This window comes from Myripristis murdjan, chromosome 14 (assembly GCF_902150065.1).
Source record: "Myripristis murdjan chromosome 14, fMyrMur1.1, whole genome shotgun sequence".
In the NCBI taxonomy this organism is placed as follows: Eukaryota; Metazoa; Chordata; class Actinopteri; order Holocentriformes; family Holocentridae; genus Myripristis; species Myripristis murdjan.
This window is the reverse complement of record NC_043993.1, coordinates 19,699,975-19,717,343: the sequence shown is the minus strand read 5'-3', so window position 1 is coordinate 19,717,343 and position 17,369 is coordinate 19,699,975. Positions and strand designations below refer to the sequence as shown.

General features: G+C 40.0%; 2 protein-coding genes across 2 annotated transcripts; both read right to left on the bottom strand.

Moving 5' to 3' along the window:
* Window positions 1-107: 107 nt before the first annotated feature.
* Window positions 108-5,623, bottom strand: c1qbp (complement component 1, q subcomponent binding protein). The gene is made up of 6 exons (XM_030069652.1): window positions 5,371-5,623; window positions 2,885-3,035; window positions 2,698-2,788; window positions 1,463-1,558; window positions 1,210-1,335; window positions 108-779 (listed from the first exon to the last, which is right to left on the bottom strand). Exons 1-6 carry the CDS (start codon window positions 5,621-5,623, stop codon window positions 630-632), a joined length of 867 nt encoding a protein of 288 aa, XP_029925512.1. The 3' UTR covers window positions 108-629.
* A 708-nt stretch (window positions 5,624-6,331) lies between these two features.
* dhx33 (DEAH (Asp-Glu-Ala-His) box polypeptide 33) lies at window positions 6,332-16,388 on the bottom strand. The gene is made up of 12 exons (XM_030068938.1): window positions 15,983-16,388; window positions 14,994-15,154; window positions 14,546-14,773; window positions 13,948-14,118; window positions 12,912-13,097; window positions 12,693-12,804; window positions 11,813-11,972; window positions 11,495-11,583; window positions 11,061-11,188; window positions 10,340-10,543; window positions 9,796-9,882; window positions 6,332-8,974 (listed from the first exon to the last, which is right to left on the bottom strand). Exons 1-12 carry the CDS (start codon window positions 16,191-16,193, stop codon window positions 8,666-8,668), a joined length of 2,046 nt encoding a protein of 681 aa, XP_029924798.1. The 5' UTR covers window positions 16,194-16,388; the 3' UTR covers window positions 6,332-8,665.
* Window positions 16,389-17,369: the final 981 nt, after the last annotated feature.

The following is a 17,369-nucleotide window of genomic DNA, read 5'->3' as shown; positions in this document are numbered from 1 at the left end:
TGCTTGAAAAAGTAACCTTTTTCAGTCATTTGTTAGGTTTCAGTAAATGGAACAGAACCATTGCTGCATCTCAAGCAGCATTAATAATAAGAGAAATCCAAGGGCCATTAATATCAAACAGTTTTTATTGGACAGACTTCTGGTTGTGTGAGCACGCTGAACCATCAAATATGTATACCAGCCAATTTCAAAATCCAAGTGCTATTCCAATGGTCTAACACAGTGCAATTAATATTTATGAACATGAACCCCCTCGTCAAGCCAAACAAAGCAGAAGTAAGACTTGAACCAAGATTGGAGACTGAATATCTTTCCAGATGGTTTCTGAACATCCTGTCATGATGAATGCGTTCTATATGACCTTCATATATTAATGTAAATTAAGTTACAGAAAAATACAGACATAAACACAGAGAATACATTTCCATTCATGTATCAACATGATAACTGCTAGCAAACAGGTTTGTCACTGACACAAGTCATCATCCATCAGTCTCTTTAGAGTGTCAAACGTCGGTGTTTCAGTCTGTGCCTTAATATTTGCTTTTTTTAAAAGGTAATAATACCTCCAACTTAGCCAACATGTATGTTGAAGAAACACGAACTCTAACTGGAATTCCATCAATAAATTATTTGCATTTGACAAAACTACTGAGGTCTTCCAGGAACCTGATGTACTCCTGATGCTCGATGGCGGTGCTCAGCTCCATCAGCTCGTCAGCGAATGTGTTGTCAACCCCCCGGTCAGCCAGGAAGTCCATTAGGTGGTCATACAGGGCCTGTAACAAACACAAACACACACACAAAAACCCTTACGTGAGTTTTTCATTGGCAAACATGGGTCATGTTCAACACACTGCGGCTCTCTGCTTCATTAATTCAATGTGTAATACTACACTGCTATAAGAAACACTATTGTTTGCAAAAAGTGGAGTTTTGTAGGAATAGTTGATAGTTGACTGCATGTGAGTAGCCAAAGTAATGCAAAGGTGCTTTAGAAAAGCAACTGTGGCGTGTTTGCCGGTAAACACGTCAAAACACTGGACAGTTAAACAACCAATCACAGCAAAACAAATGTTCAAAGTCAAAAAACAATGGAATTCCACCGCAGATTTCCTTCACCAAGGTGGATAGGACTGGCCAAAAAGTCGAGTGGGTTACATTTTCTGCAGATTTACAGCATGTTTTATTTTCTAGTTCAAACCTTACCCAGTCCAGAGAGTCTGTATTGAGTGTGTAGCTGGTCTCCTTCCACTCTGAATCTCCCTCAGGCTGGAAACTGACCTCGCGAATGGCAAAGATGTCACTCTCCTCTTCTCCTTCACCATGACTGATCTAAAGAACGCAAATCCAACATTTCTGATTGACTGTTCAAGAGGAAAGGCACCAAGGCACACTGTGAAATTAATCTGGTAAACCTGGCATGGTCATTCCTGAACAAATTAATCTGGTCGGTACTCACCTCATCTTCAGGATAATGGCAGTCGAATACCAGGGAATGTTTTGCAGCCTGTTTCGTTACTTCAACAACAAAATTGGGTGTTGACACAATTTCTGGCTGTAGATGGAGGAAAAAAAATGAATCTGAAGAAATGAGCAATAACAAAATGAACACATGAACAACATAAACACAGAGCAATTTTTATGTTCTGAAAGACGTAGAAGTTAAACTAAATTAAATGACCATCACTGATGTAAACTGAGCTACTGTCTAACAAGAGCTTTCATTGTTTCTTTTCGTGCCTAAAACCATTTCATGCTTGAAGGAAGTCCCTAATCCCCCTAAATAGAAAACGAAAATCAGCCTCTTGATGCTATCTTTTACAGCAGTAACAGTAAAATGCTTTTTTTTTTTTTTGGATGAGCACAGAAATTGAACATCACAATTTGTGAAGCATCTTAGGCAGGGGTGAAATCACCTGGTGGAGTTTTCGATTGGAATGAAAACCTGCAGCCTCTCGTACCACCATGGCACCAGTTTGACGCCCCTGATCTAAGGGAACAGCTACATTTGTGCTAGTTTATTTTAATACCGTAATTCTTAACTAGATGACTGACTGCCTCCTAAAATGAAACGGACTAACAGCCTGACAATCGTTCTCCTCTCGTCCTACTCTAACAGTCACTAGTGAGATTATTGCTTTGCCCTCCATCTGATGATATGAGCAGATATGGTGTTCAATCAATTTTCCATGCAGCTGATTACATATCACACAGGCTCAACTGGATGTCATTTTGACACCTGGATTTTAAGAAACAGAGACTCAGGCATTTTCCTCAAAGATGCACTTATTTCAGTGAACAGACATTTGATATTCACACAAATGCTTTAATATATCAGCATAATTTACATTAGCTGAGTGTTTCTGGTTTTAAAATGTATCTTAATTGTTGAACATTTATTTTGAATGTAACTGCCTTCAGCCAATTTTAAAACGCCACTGAGTACTTTGTAGCAGTATAAAACTTGTTAAAATTTGATTTGGATTTAAATGTTACATTTTCATATAGCTCATGAAAAACTTGACTGCCATTATAGTAGAGAAATGACCTCTAGATAATGTGGATGTATTTGCAAGTATTTTCGCTGCATCTTTCATTTCACAATAAGAATGACCCTGCCAGCTTCCTTAGGAGCATTTTCACATGCATCTTTCATGCTATTGAGTGACGTTTCAACAAGTTCACGAGGCCTACCTCATCCTCCGCTGGCTTCTGCTGTGCTTGATCTGCCTCCTCGTCAAAGCTTGGAGGAATGCTGTTATTGACGTTGAATGTGACAGTGATTCTGTAACAAGAGGACAGGTGTCAAACGCTCAGTGTGGGTGAATGTGTCGTGATGACAAAACTGAGTGGTTAACTGTAGCCTAAACAACAGCCTTACTTTTCTCCAGACACACTCTTGATGAGCTTGACCTCTGTGCCGTTCATCTCAAGCTCCCATCCTCCAGACATTTTAGGAAGTGATGTACTCTTCTGGATCTTCCTCTCCTCTTTGATTTCATCAGACAGGAAATCACCAAATGCTTTGTCACCTGTTCAGAAGATAAAAAAGATTAGCGGATATGTCCACATCTGTCATGGCAAGGATCTGTAACTTACGTTTCATTAAGCTAATTACCCCTGACAGCAGCCATTATCTATTAGTTTCTATTAGTGAAAGCTTAGGAGGCAACCTTCTCCCCTGTCTCCAGCTGACATCTGTGCATTCCCAGGTGTCTTTTCTGCTCTTCCACATGATGAAGGTCTGACTGTCTTTGGTGCTTCTAACTGCACCTAGTTCCCGTTGATGCTGTTAATTCATAACTTTTCTGTCTGGGGACAAAGTTTGTTTATGGACTTGACAGTGTTCCATTATGGGACCTACACTTGCTACTGTCACTTTGCTTACTATCCCAAACCCACACACTGCTCAACCTCTGTTTCGTTGCCTTTCTTCACTGTTTTGAAGATCTCTTACACTATTTAACTACTTTAAAGATTTATTGCACCATTCTTTACAAAAAAAAAACAAAAAAAAAAAAAAACGAACTCTAAACCCACAATAGTTGCATGATGGTCACAAGACATGATGCAACTGCTTTGCTGAAAAGTGCAATACTGTGGACACAGTAGTTTTTTGTCAGCAGTGGAAAAAGTTAATGAACCATGGAGCTGGTAGAAATACAATACACAGATATTGGATTCAACACAAAAAAACGCTGTCAATTGGGAGGCCATATGACTTCATTAATGACCTCAACTTGGATTATGAATATCTGCCAAATTATGCATGAATCGCTTTTACAGCCCATCTTTGTATATAAAGACTGGAAGTTTTAACCCCCAGTCATTTGCCCTTATGAGTAATAACAAGAGGTTTTGATTTGAGCTGCCTGACACCCCATCATCAGCACTGTGACACTGATTGACCGATCACAGCCAGCTACACTTTGATTAATGTCAGCATAGGTTTCCTCAGGTAAAATAAGAACTTTGAGTACTAAGGCACAGGGGAATTATAGATGCTCAGTTTCCCTCATTATTGAACAAATGTAGGCATCAAGGCACTCACACTCAGGCACACAAAGTACTCCAAAAGAGTAATGTATTAAGAAAAAAAGTCTGCCACCCATGTTATCCCTTTACATTATTAGTCCAGTAATTTTAGGCCAAAATTGGGGTCAACCTAGGACAAATTGCAAGAGAAGCAAACTCAACTGGTTTTGTATGTCCTGAGTGAGGGGAAAAAAAGTCCCAAGGAATCCCTTTGGTGGAAAGTTTTGAAAATCACCTATATATGACCATATAATACCAAAACACACCCTTTTTAACACACAGGTGAAATGGGTTCAAAATTTTACTTTCAGATATCACTATAAAAATTCACAAGTTGATTACACACACAAAAGACAAGAAAAAAATCAACTACAAGTTCTTTGAATTATTCTGTTTACACATGCATATCACACTTTATTTGATTTGATATGCACTAATAAGGAATATAAGGAATAAATGCCAGAACAGATATTTAAACCTTTTAACAGTGAATTAAAAGGTTACTATACATATAGTAACCTTTTAATTCACTGTTAAAAAGGTTACTATATTTTTTCTTGTCTTTGTGTGTGTAATCAACTTGTGAATTTTTATGGTGATATCTGAAAGTAAAATTTTGAACCCCTTTCACCTGTGTGTTAAAAAGGGTGTTTTTGGTATTATATGGTCATATGTAGGTGATTTTCAAAACTTTCCACCGATGGGATTCCTTGGGACTTTTTTTTCCCTCACTCAGGACAAACTGAGGATACAAAATCACTTGAGCTTGCTACTCTTGCAATTTGTCCTAGGTTTTTTCATAAAACGACTGGACTATATGTTCTCTCTAATGTAACATCACATGAAACCCCATTAGTTAACCTTGGTCAATATAGCTAATGTCCTAAAGTGAGAACTTGACTTCAAGACATTTTTGAGATGCTGGGATACCCTCTTCAACCCGGCGGTAGGCCTACACATCCAATATACCAAAGCAATATTCTGTAAGATCTCCCTTGCCTCATATTCTCCTCACCAAAACGAGTCCTCCTCGGCTTTTATTTTGGTGAAGTTGACCAAAACCAAAACCTTGAACTTGCTATATGATGCTACATTATGGACCATGTGTGCCGGCTCTTAAGGAGCGGTAAACGTCCTTTAATTAAGATATGTTCTACCTTACGAGTTGTGTGCCTTTGACAATGACCAAGACGTCGTTATTACAAAGATAATATACGACTGAACGCCTAAAAGATGTTACATGTCGGGGCTAGCTAAACATGTCAGACAGCATGCTAGCTACCAAGCTAAGTATCTCACTTTACTTCAGTACAGGACGATAACCGAGCTTACCTTCTGTGTGCAAACCTCCACAGCCACACGACACTGACGGACTCAACACTTTTGAGCTGAACAGTTTTGTCCTGTATCCTGAAGAGGCTCCGTTATTATTCATCATCCAGAGGGACCGGGTGAAGGGCCGGGCTGTTGCCGAGCTCGGAGCGCACAACGTCGGGCTGGTGAGCGGCAGAGCCCGGGCTGTGGACGTGGTGGCTGTGGAGAGGCGCACCGCCGCTCCTACCGCACGGACAACAGACTTTAGCATGACTTTACGGTGATATTACAGCGTATAAATACAAAAATAAACTCGTATGACACCACCAGGCGTCACTTCTCACAAAGGTGTTTCTTGCCTGAAGATTACAGAAAAACACGTGTGGAAGGACACATTGACCTCTCCTACTACGACATTTGAACCGGATGTGCAATTTATGGAGAGCAACAGCTATTAGTAAAATTGCCATTATCTCCAAAATTACTCATTTAACACACACGTAAGACATTTTAAGTTATGTGATAAATGACAATGATTTATTATCCCCAAAGCTAAAAGTGGATAATAAAAGTAAGATTGTGAAACCTCTTTGCGTGATAGCAAATGGTAGAGCGCCCGTTGTGGCTAGGTTTAGGTACTGCAACACACCCGCGTGTGACATCAAAGTCCTGTGTTTAGCTATTACACATTTTAATTTTTGATGAAACTTACAAAGGTCAAATAACACTAAATGCTCATTAAGTTAGATGTTCACTTATAATTATTTTGCCGACCTTCTGGTTAAATCTGTGCGATCTTTATTGCAAATTGCAAATACAGTAACAGCTTTATTCTTTGTGTGAAGTTACACAGTTTTACACAGTATTAAAGATTAGCTCCTGTGACAGTGTCCCAACAGAACAGGGTCTCTTCCATCTTCTAAAAGAATAGCATTTCATCTGTTACTATAAATATGAATTTCACTTGGCTGTGGTTGTATTTTTTTTTTTTTATTGACAATTTAATACTACAAAGTTGTAAGGCATTCAGTGTGGTGGGATGCTATTGTCTGAAAAAACATACAATTATTATATTACACAATTACTAGATGGGTTGGCCACAATTGCATGCATTTCTACACTTTGACTTCTACATCTGGATGCACTCAGTCCAACCTGGGACTCATAATTTAATGTCCATTGTCCTTGTGGAAAAAAATGGTACAATACATCAATAACTTGACAATATAACACATTGGCGGTGATGACAAGTGATATACCTCAAATGAGCTACCCTTCTCAGTTTAACCTTACTAAAATCCATGGTCAAATCATCTAAAGGAAACAGGCACTAGTCAGAGATTTATGTTGTGAGTAGCACATCAAGTGATAATGAATGACTGCAATAAAAAAAAAAAAAAAAGTTATTTATAGCTATTGCAAAAGAAAGGGGAAAACTGATGTTTTAAGTGGTCATTCATTCAGTCTTGCATAATTTGGAAGGATGTCAATTTAACATGAGTCAAAACAGCTGAACTTAGGGAAAAACTCAACCTCTGTGTTGTGCATCGTTCAACATCCAAAAAGTCCTCAAATCTAGGGTTTGCATAAGATTTCAAAGTCTGATGGGAGTACAGCAGCAGCTTTTTAACAGCTGTTCAGAAGTCTATGGGACATCTTGGGAAAATTTGCCTCTCTTGAATCTTCTTTGCCATGCTGATGTAAACCTGTACCATGTGACTGTGGCTTAATATTTATTAGAAATTAAGGTGAATATGTAAGACTGTAACAAATCCTCATAGTAACCATAATAAATCATAATATACTCATCAAAGACATGCGTTTAAATCGTATAAACTTTACAATAATAGTGCATGCAGACGTCAAAGGTCAATTTCTCTTTCATGAATAACAAAAAGCCTGTTAAGCACATGGCCTGCATGACCCAGAAGAGATTCAATAACTTCATACAGCCTCCATAGAACAGTCTAATAAATCTCTACAGCAACCAGAGATGCATTTGGTGTTTGATATTTTGAAAATAGTTACCAGAAATTCATGTTTTCTAACTTATTCAGTTACCCCCTGTACAATCCTGAGTCCAGTGTAAAAAAGAAAAGAAAAGAAAAAGAGAAGAGCATCCATTCTGTTCCTTCGACGCTGTCTGATTTACATTCTCTGATGTATGAAAGACCTGACTGGTCAGATCTACAGCTATGATCTCCATGCATTGCATACATTTTTTGTAAGTTATGTGAAGACTGAAGGAGGATCTGTGCAACATTTAACAGGGAAGAGGACACCTAGGCCTGTTGTGATAGGACTTAACAGATTATTTGACATGAATACGGTGTTTCTGTGGAGAGCTAGGCATGCTACTTCTGACACGCATGCACTTAGGGAGCCGGTGATACAATCTTTGATGTGGAAAAGGTCATATACAAGCCAACTTGACTGGAGCTGCATAGAGACTAAATATTAAAGTGAAAATTGTTGTTACACCAATATTTGGAGTAAGAAGATTTTCACTGGTTTGAGGAAATTCTCTGTAAAACTCTTTTAACCCTTCAGACCCTAGAAACATGAGGCTGCTTCTTCTAGCTTGACATTTTAGAGATTTTATCCAGTTTATCCATGACAATTTATGTAATGATATGTGACATAAGTTTGTTAAGACTTCCCCATTACTCAAAGTAAAGCTGAAAAGCACAAATTTCTAAATAGCTTTATGAATCAAAATTGCATTTGTGATTTAATGTTACAGTACAATATTTTGACATTAACGTGTTGTGCACATCACATCATATGTACCCAGATACAAGACAGAATGAATAGATAAATCATATCAGGCCAAGTATGCTCAGTTGAAGAAGTGTGTCATGCTCCTGTGAGGTCGTCTGTGCTGTTAGAAAACGTGCAAATCTTTAAAGAACAGAAGCATAAAACCTGAATCAGATTCTTCTTTTCAGGTGGTGAAACATTATGTGGCCAACAGGCAGGTTAAAATGATATCAAGCAGAGAGTTTTAAAATCTGAAACACAGTCCAGAAAAGTGGTGGTTGTGAGGCCTCGATATGCAGACTTCGGCTGCGGTGACACATGCCAGCCCAGATCTCATTTGGGAGGTAGAGAAATTCAGAAAAGATGTACCACACATCCAGTGTTCAGGTTTGCAGTGGTGCACAACCAGTTTGTTGTTTAGATTCAGCTGTGTGGAGAGAGTAAGGAGAGTCAAAGGTTTCTTCCATTCTTCCAGGTTTACCGTCTCTGGATAAAAGGACAAAAGGTGTCCTTGGGGAGATTTGGTCCACCAACAGTCCTGCTTGTCCCTTGGTTAGCTCTTGGCTGGGTGCAGTTTGCGGCAGAAATATTCTGGTGCTGCATCCACGAGCCAGTCTGCGTCTACCAAACAGAGGTCTCTCATGTAGCAGCGTGAGGTGTGCAGCAGCTCGTTGAACACCACGTATGCCGGTTTGGCCTGGAAAAGGACCGAGGAGGGGTGGATGGTCACGGGCTGGTGGGTGTCGAGAGCGATGTAGCTGCCATCGGGCTGTAGCTCTGCGGCATTGACGAACATCCCATGGGCCAGGCAGCGGCGAACATTCCCTGTGTCTGCCCCGCACGACTCCAGCTTCAAATTCAGCTGGTGAATCAACAGTCAGCACAGGAAATGTGAAAATAAAAAATTATTATCAGGCTTCCTACACATATTTCACTTCAAAACTCCAATTCTTGCTTGATTTTTCTCAGACTACTGCTAGCAACATCTCTATCATGCATGTTAATACTCCAATTCAGGGATGAGCATTATGGCCAAAATCAAATAATGCAAAAACTTTGACTGAATACTTCAATGCTGATATACTGATGGTATTAAAGGGATGACTATTAGGTATAACTATTAGTGATTTTACATAATATTTACACAAGATTTTTTTTTTTTTTTAAACAATAATTAGTAGTGTGGATTTGATGACCAAGCAGGTAGAGGCAAGTAACAGAATGAAAAGCTAGAAAGTCTAATAAGCTCAGAAAACTGCAGTCCCTTTACTGTAATGCAGCCTCTAAAAAAAGGGGAAAGACAACAGTTATGGCAGATAATGATTTTGCAATATTCAAAATCTCAGAACACATCTAGTATTATATCACAATATCAATATAATATCAATATAATCGCCCAGCACGACTCAAACTGTTACGTTCTGACCAGTGATGGCTCCCTCGCTCATGTCAGAGATGTCAATAAAAAACATATTCAGCTGGCTGCTCCAAATGTGGTCAAAATCAAAAATCAAAATTTGCTACTTGTACTATTAATTTCTTATTACACATTTCTTAATTACTTTTCCAGTCAGAGTGGGAACCCGGTGTTATCTACTAGTTGTCAATGAGTTATTTAGGAACAAACACTGGGCTGCTATCTCTCATTTAGCAGAGGAGTTGCAGGGATTTGTCACTGCGTACCTTAAGGCAGATTTCTCTCAGCTGGGCTTGGACCTCTCTCACCAGGCTCATGTTCCTGCTGTTGACAAAGTTCTCTCGACACCACTCCTGTAAGGGGAGACACAGACAACGTGTTCATCTTCAATATCTTGGCAACAGAAAGTGCTTTCTAAATTTACATAGTATGTGACCTATGCCTCTAATCATCCAGCTCTGCTGCATAAAAAAAAAAAAAAAAAATCACAATACTTTGGACCTAGTACCTCAAAACCAATATTGTGATGATATTGTAGGGATGATTTCATAAGATATTTACACAAAAGAACAATCATCAGTAATGTGGATATGATGACTAAGCAGGTAGAGATAAATAATGAAACAGCTACAGTTTAATAACATCAGAAATTGCATTCCTTTACTGTAATGCAGCCTTTAAAGTCGGGAAAAGACATCACTTAATCCATATCATGACATTACAATATTTGAAATTCCAGGCAATATCTAGTTTCATGTCACAAATTAATATCCATAAGATACCGATATGTCACCCGGCTCTACTGCTCACCTTATTGCCACTGACTTTCTTGAAGGCTCGATAGATGTTTAGCAGAGTCATGTGGTCTCCTTCGCTGGAGGTGAACTTTTTGCGTGCCGCGAGCACCTCGTCCCTCCGGGCGGGAGGGTTGTACAGCACGGTGTCCACTGACAGCAGCGACACAATACTCAGAATCTCCTCAGCACAGGAGAAGTCCGGGGACAACAGGATAGTCTGAGAGACAGAGACAGGGAGAGAGGTAGAGAGAGAGAGACAGAGAGAGAAAGTCAGAGAAGTGTCTCCTGTTTATTATAACCACAGTTCAATTTTTACCAACTTTCTGTATTTTTTTGTAAACAAATGTATTAGTTAACCATTTTTACCTCACATGCTACGGAATTAAGAAATGGGAAAAGGTGCGATGGCTGAAGAAAAAAAGAGCATAATGGACTGTCTTTGTAATTTGGGGAAGGATATTACATTTCATATTTACAACCACAGATCAAAAATGTACTTTTTACTTGTTTATTTGGGTGGGTATTGATTTATTTATTTAAGTGGCCAAACCAAAAATTAATTACAACACGTCATCACATTAAACATACCAAACTGATGATATATCACAGTGTAACAGCACCTGAGGCTGGAACTTTCCTTTACTAAATCTACAAAAGACGCAGAACCTCCACAAACCCAGACTGGAGCGCAACAGCTATTTGTGGAAGGTGATGAATTTCCCGGCACATCTTACCTTGGCATATCTGGGTTCCAGGGGGAAGCTGGCCATCTTTTTTCCCAGAGCAGTGAGGGAGACCAGCCCCTCCTTCCTCTCCACAGCTCCCAGCAGCTCCAGGTGATCCACAGCACGAGCAACAGCCTCTGGGATGAACCACACCCAACAAAAGAAAGTGCAAGTTTTAATGAAATTTAAGACTGCCTTTTACACAAATAACAATTTTCTCATTTAAATAAACATTGCAGCTAAGTATAAAGTTAAGTATTATAGTGGGTGGTACTGATATGAATCCACTCACAGAACATGGAACATCTACAAAAGCCAAATGTTATGTTGAGGTTAAGATCTCATGGATTCAATTAAAGACTGTTTTAAGAGCTAATATGTGTAAAATTTTAAGACATTTTAAGGACCTGTAGACCCTCTGTTTATGAGGGATAATGTCTTACCTGGGGAAGGCTTGGACATGAAATCAAAATTCATCACGTCTGGAATCCCCAGAGCCATGAGCTGCAGCATCACACCGGCTAAGTTACACCTGCAGAAAACACACACACACACACACACACACACACACACACACACACACACACACACACACACACACACACACACACACACACACACACACACACACACAGAGGAAAAAGAACAGAGGAGCGGGCCATTCAATCACGCTGACCTAAATATATTGAGCTGTGGGAGATGATTAAATTCCTGCAGATCAGCAGAAAATCTCTGTAAGGCAAAAAAAACCCCAGCTGTACCTCTGGATCTCAGGCACAGTCATGGGGATGAGATTGTCAAATTCCTCCTCAGTGTAGAGTCGGTAGCAGGAGCCAGCGTCCTCTCTGCCAGCCCTGCCTGCTCGCTGCCATGCCTGGGCTTTGGAAACCCGCTGCACCGCCAGCACCTCCAGACCGCTGTCTGGGAGGCAGACAAAACATTGCGCAATAAGATGAGAGCAAAAAAGAACTAAACATGCAGAAACACATCAGTGTGTTCATTTAAAGTAATTAGATAATTATTCTATTGTTAAATATATATATATATATAATGACAATCTAAAATATAAAAATATTTCAATAAAAAGTAATGTAAATCACTAATCTAGAGACATTTTTCAAGTTCAAAGAAAATCTTATTTCATGACTATGGGCAGAATTACCTTAGTTACGGTTAGGAACGGTGATAAGGTTGAGGTAAGAGATTATGTAACGAAAATTCTGTAAAACGTTCAACCACATCTCTACCACGAGCCAGGAAATGTTACGTGCTTGTGTAAATAAAGATCAATCTACTGTAAAAGCCAGTAAAAATATGACAAAATGGCCAGAAATAATATTTAGAGACTAAACTATCTTTAATTGGTAGCCCGCTATTAAGAAATTTTGCCTGTTTGTTGGTCAATCTGAGACAGAGAGCTTTGTTCATTCTTTTTAGTTTAGTTTACAGAATTCCATCAGTTTTAGACATAACCGGTGCTGTGAATGTATCAGAAAAAAATTGGCTTTCTCTAAAGGAGGCCTCATGTTCCAAATTTATAATGTTATTATTGGAAGTTTCACTGGATGTCAACAGATGTTCTATTAAGTGTAAAACCAATATGTGTATTTATGTGTGTGCATGAAGAATGAATTCTCTCACCAGGATTGAAGCGCTTGGCCTTCACCATCCCCGTGTCTATGACAAATTTGATCCCAGAGATCGTCACGGATGTTTCTGCAATGTTGGTTGAGAGGATAACCTTTCTGCATCCCTGCCATAAGGTAAAAGGACAGATAAGTTCAGAGAGTGTGTTGTGTCATGAATATAATTTTCCCAGAAATGCACCGACATCCTCAGAAAATGTACAGTGGCATTTACCTTGGGAGCAGGCTGGAAGACCCTGAGCTGCTGTGCTGGCGGCAGCGAGGCGTACAGGGGGATAACCACTATGGGACCGCAGCCGTCAGGCAGGTGCTTGGCAATGTCCCGGCACGTCCTGGCCAGAGCCTCAATCTCCTCCTGACCTGTCATGAAGACTAAGATATCATGGGATGGTGGCGCCTCCTGCATGCAGAGAAGAAGAGCCGACTCTGTTATGCTGTCAGGAAGAAACATCACATGTTCAACACATGCATATCAGAGCGCATGGAGCGGCTGTGCATCCATGAAGGCTTTTTCCCCCAAAGGCCGGTCTGCTTCACGTGGTTTACAGAATTTCATTAGATTGGATCTACTCAAATAGAACTGATTACTGATTGATACTGAGTAATTAACTAAAGTAATACTTTTTCATTAGTCCCCTCTAATGTAACCACCTTATTGGGGCTCATTCTGTGTAGCATTTGCCATGTAATAAAGTAAATAACTATGTTGGGGTACTGATGGTAAAAGTAAAAGTCAGTTTATACTTCTGAATCAAAATTTCTGCTTCCATGTTAAGTGTTTGATTTCCACTGACAGCAAAGACAAGACGGGGTCAGCCAATACGAGACAAGCTGAGGAACTGTGCAAATCTGATATTTATTTTTATAACATCTCATTGCCAGTTTATATAGACTGCAATATGCCACTGATTTAATGGTGAGAAATATCCCAAAATATCAGTTTAGCCACCATCCATGTTGTCCAAAAGTGGACATTTCAGATAATTGCAATTATGTTGACATAACTGCTTCTGTTTTTATCTCTGCCCCATCAGCATGGATTTAATTTAAAAAAAAAAAAAAAAAAAAAACCAACAACACTACAGTCTAAGTGTTTCAGCAGTACAAAAGCTGAAATATGAATTCTTTCACCACCATAAACAACAACTGCATTGCTACAGTGACAGTTTGATGCATAAGTATAAACCAGACATGGTTCATCCACCACGACACTGGATAGAAGATGTTAGAAGGGTGAGGGTGAAGCCTACCTGGTGGATCTGGAAGATGGAGACCAGCGCAGCCTGTAGGTAGTCCGACTGTGGCTGCTTGGTGTAGTAGATCTGGATGGGGTGCTGCCTGCCCTCCAGGTACAGCACAGGAGACTTGCTGAAGTACTCAGAGAACAAGTCCACATCCATAGTGGCTGACATCACTATGACCTGTAAACATAATAGAAAACAGTAACAAAATGCCATGAAGGATTTGAGCCTGTATTGTCAGGATGATTGTAAAGACAAGAACAGATGAAGCAGAGTTGACAGGACACAATCTGAGTCGGGAAGAGCTCCTTTTCCACTACTCCCAGACTGTCAAATACTTATTATATCTGCTCTTTTACCTGTTTGGTTGTTTTCTATGGACTGCTGCGTGTGTATGATTGTGTCTGTTTTTAGCTGTGTATGAGAAATAAAAACACTGCATATATATTGCTATAGCTCTGTAAAGCCCCTTGAAGTTGCATTGTGAAGCACTATGGTGACAAACTTAATCTGTGAGCATGCATGGCTTATTTTATGAACAAATAGCTCACGTTCTCTATATAAAAATAATAACTCTTAAGACAATCTCTGATATCCTCCTTCTCACCTTCAGCGGAATCTTATTCAGTTCCCTGCGCCTGCGCTGAGCGGTCTTCACCACTCCAAACAGCACGTCAGTGTGCACGGTGCGCTCGTGGGCCTCGTCCAGGACCACCACGGTGTAGCGCAGCATTAAGGGGTCTCCGATGGCCTCGCGCAGCAGCATGCCATCCGTCATGAACTTCAGCTTGGTCTCAAAGGAGGTGACATCCTCAAAACGCACCGTGTAGCCAACCTGGAGAGAGGTTTGTTGACTTGCTGAATGTTGATTTTTGTCTTTAAAATGTTTTAATCTAATCAACCAATCACTAGGAGACAGCTAAGAGAGCAAAGGCATATACTTTAATAAACAAAATTAAGTACTTTCAATGCCATCTGATCATTTCAATGGCATCTGATCAAATTCACAAAGTTTTTAGGAGTTTCAAGGCGGGAACTCTATTTAATGTACATACAAGCTTGCCGAGCTGAGTCCTCTTCTCCTCTGCCACCCTTCCTGCCAGAGAGATCGCAGCAACTCTCCGGGGCTGGGTGACAGCGATGATGCCCTGTCTCCCGATGCCAGCCTCGTACAGATACTGGGGGATCTGAGTGGTCTTCCCCGAGCCAGTTTCCCCTGAGACGCAACACACAGAGGAACGGTCAGATCATCAACAGGGCAGCTGACAGGCAGAGGATAGTTTTTCTATGAATTTGTTGAGTAGAAATTAAGTGCAAAAACGTTCACATGGGTGTGATGTGAAAGTTGGTTTCTGGCAGGTTGGCAGCTGATGTGTTATTCTGGTTTTTCTCTGTCATATGATAGGTGCATTCCTTGTTTCAGCTGCATTAACAGTAGAAATACAACATTAACAATTCTAGAAATACCATGCAACATCCAATATCCACTTATGTACCTCTATATGATCTATGTTTCTAAGAGAAGCACTGTAACTTCTATTATAAGTCTGTCAAAATGGAGCTATTGCCTTCAAAATTAAATACAAAAAAAACCTATCAGGGTAACACATAGAAAATCAGTCATGCAACCTCAGCCTTCCGTGCATGCTCTTACCTCCTCTCCCAAACCATTTAATAAAGTTGTTATGTGTTAATCATGCAATCAGATCAATCCAAGGTTTAAGAAGAAATATCACTAACGTTAATGAGTTACGTAGGAAGTTAAATTCAGCATGTTTAATACTTTCTTTTTTTTTTTTTTTTCCTGTTAACGACAGATTTCACTGTACTCACTACTTTGGTGGGTTAAGTCGAACTATCCATGTGAACGAACATTGTTGAATTACTAAGTGCTTAAAATTGGGACTTCAAATGTATCCAAATGCAGGTTTTAGTAAAAAAAAAAAAAAAAAATCAACTCAAATCTACTCAACGTTGACGTAAGTTGAACAGTTTTGGCTAACGCTGGAGCGGCTAACGCTAGCTAACAGCGTGGTGTGCTCACCGATCAGGACGGCGCTGTGAAGCTGTCGGAGCTGGTTCACTAGCTGGGCTTTGGCCTGGTAGATGGGCAGGTGTTTCCTCTGGACGTCTATCGGAGTGGATGCATTCCCCTTCCTAGGCAGCAGCATCCCAGGATTCTTCTTATCGAGACGGAAGAAAGCGGACCCCGGCTTGAATTTTTTAGCCGGAGGAGGATCGGGGTCGTGGGGCATGGTCTAGAAAAACTACCCTGGTGAAGAAACCCTCTCGCTCGATTTTGTTCAGACCTGTCAGTAACAAACTGTGACAAAAAGTTTTTTCATGCTCGCCAACAGGGGAAAAGGAGCAAGCGCCACCACTGCAGTTGTTTACCTCTGCAAAAATCTTCCCACGTGGTCACCGGCGGCGCAGGTTTGTGACGTGTTTCGGTAAGCGACACTGACTGCTTCTCATTAGCGCTGGACACCACAGCCGGACAGGTGAGGTGTGTCTGGGAATTGTTTTCATATAAACATGATCATTTGTTATAATCGTAGTCTTTCACTAACATGTGTAATGTCTACTAACACTACCAATATACACTGCTGACATTGTTCCTGTTGGTTTAAATAATTTACTTTATCTCCAGGTGCATCACGAAAAGCAGCTGCAGGAAGTCCAGATGTTCATGTGCAGCTGTCAGAAGACCTGAAGGAGTCGACCTCGGGGAGTGAACAGTTGTTTTAAACAGCTTCACAGGATGCAGGCCGTATACGACAGTGGCATTTATGAAATGAGGAGAATGAATTTAAGTTATGATAAAAATTGGCATTTTTCAGGATCATCAGTATGCTGTTGATAAAGTTAAAATGAAATAAAAAGTTAACTGAGGCTCAGGATAAGGTGGAGGAATTGCAGTGGGACTTGAGAAATACCAGGGATCAGGAGAGAGGGCATAAGAGGAAGGTGAAATCACTGCTGGAGGAGTGAAAAAACAAAAATATGTTACCAGAAGAGCTGCAGCAGAGGCTTGACTTCTGCTCTGGTTGGTCAAAGTGCCTAACTCCTTCTTTTTAACACATGCATGTGTACCATTTGAAACTTTGTCTCGGTTTGAATTCATGTCTCTTCACTCACATTTTGACTGCAGTGTGTAAATGGTCTGAGAGTTACAGAACATAAATATCTCGGTGTTTGGTTAGATGACACATTAACTTTCAGATGTCATGTAGACAATCTTGTCAAGAAACTGCGACAAAAACCTGGCTTTCTGAATCAAAATACTACAAATTTTCCTATGATTTGTAGGAAAAGGATCGTTGAAGCTGGTATTTCTATATTAATTTTATACTTAAGTGTATTTACAGCAGCTTTTAGAATGAAAAAATGTATGTAACATGTATATTTGATGTGCTTGACTTGAATTTACT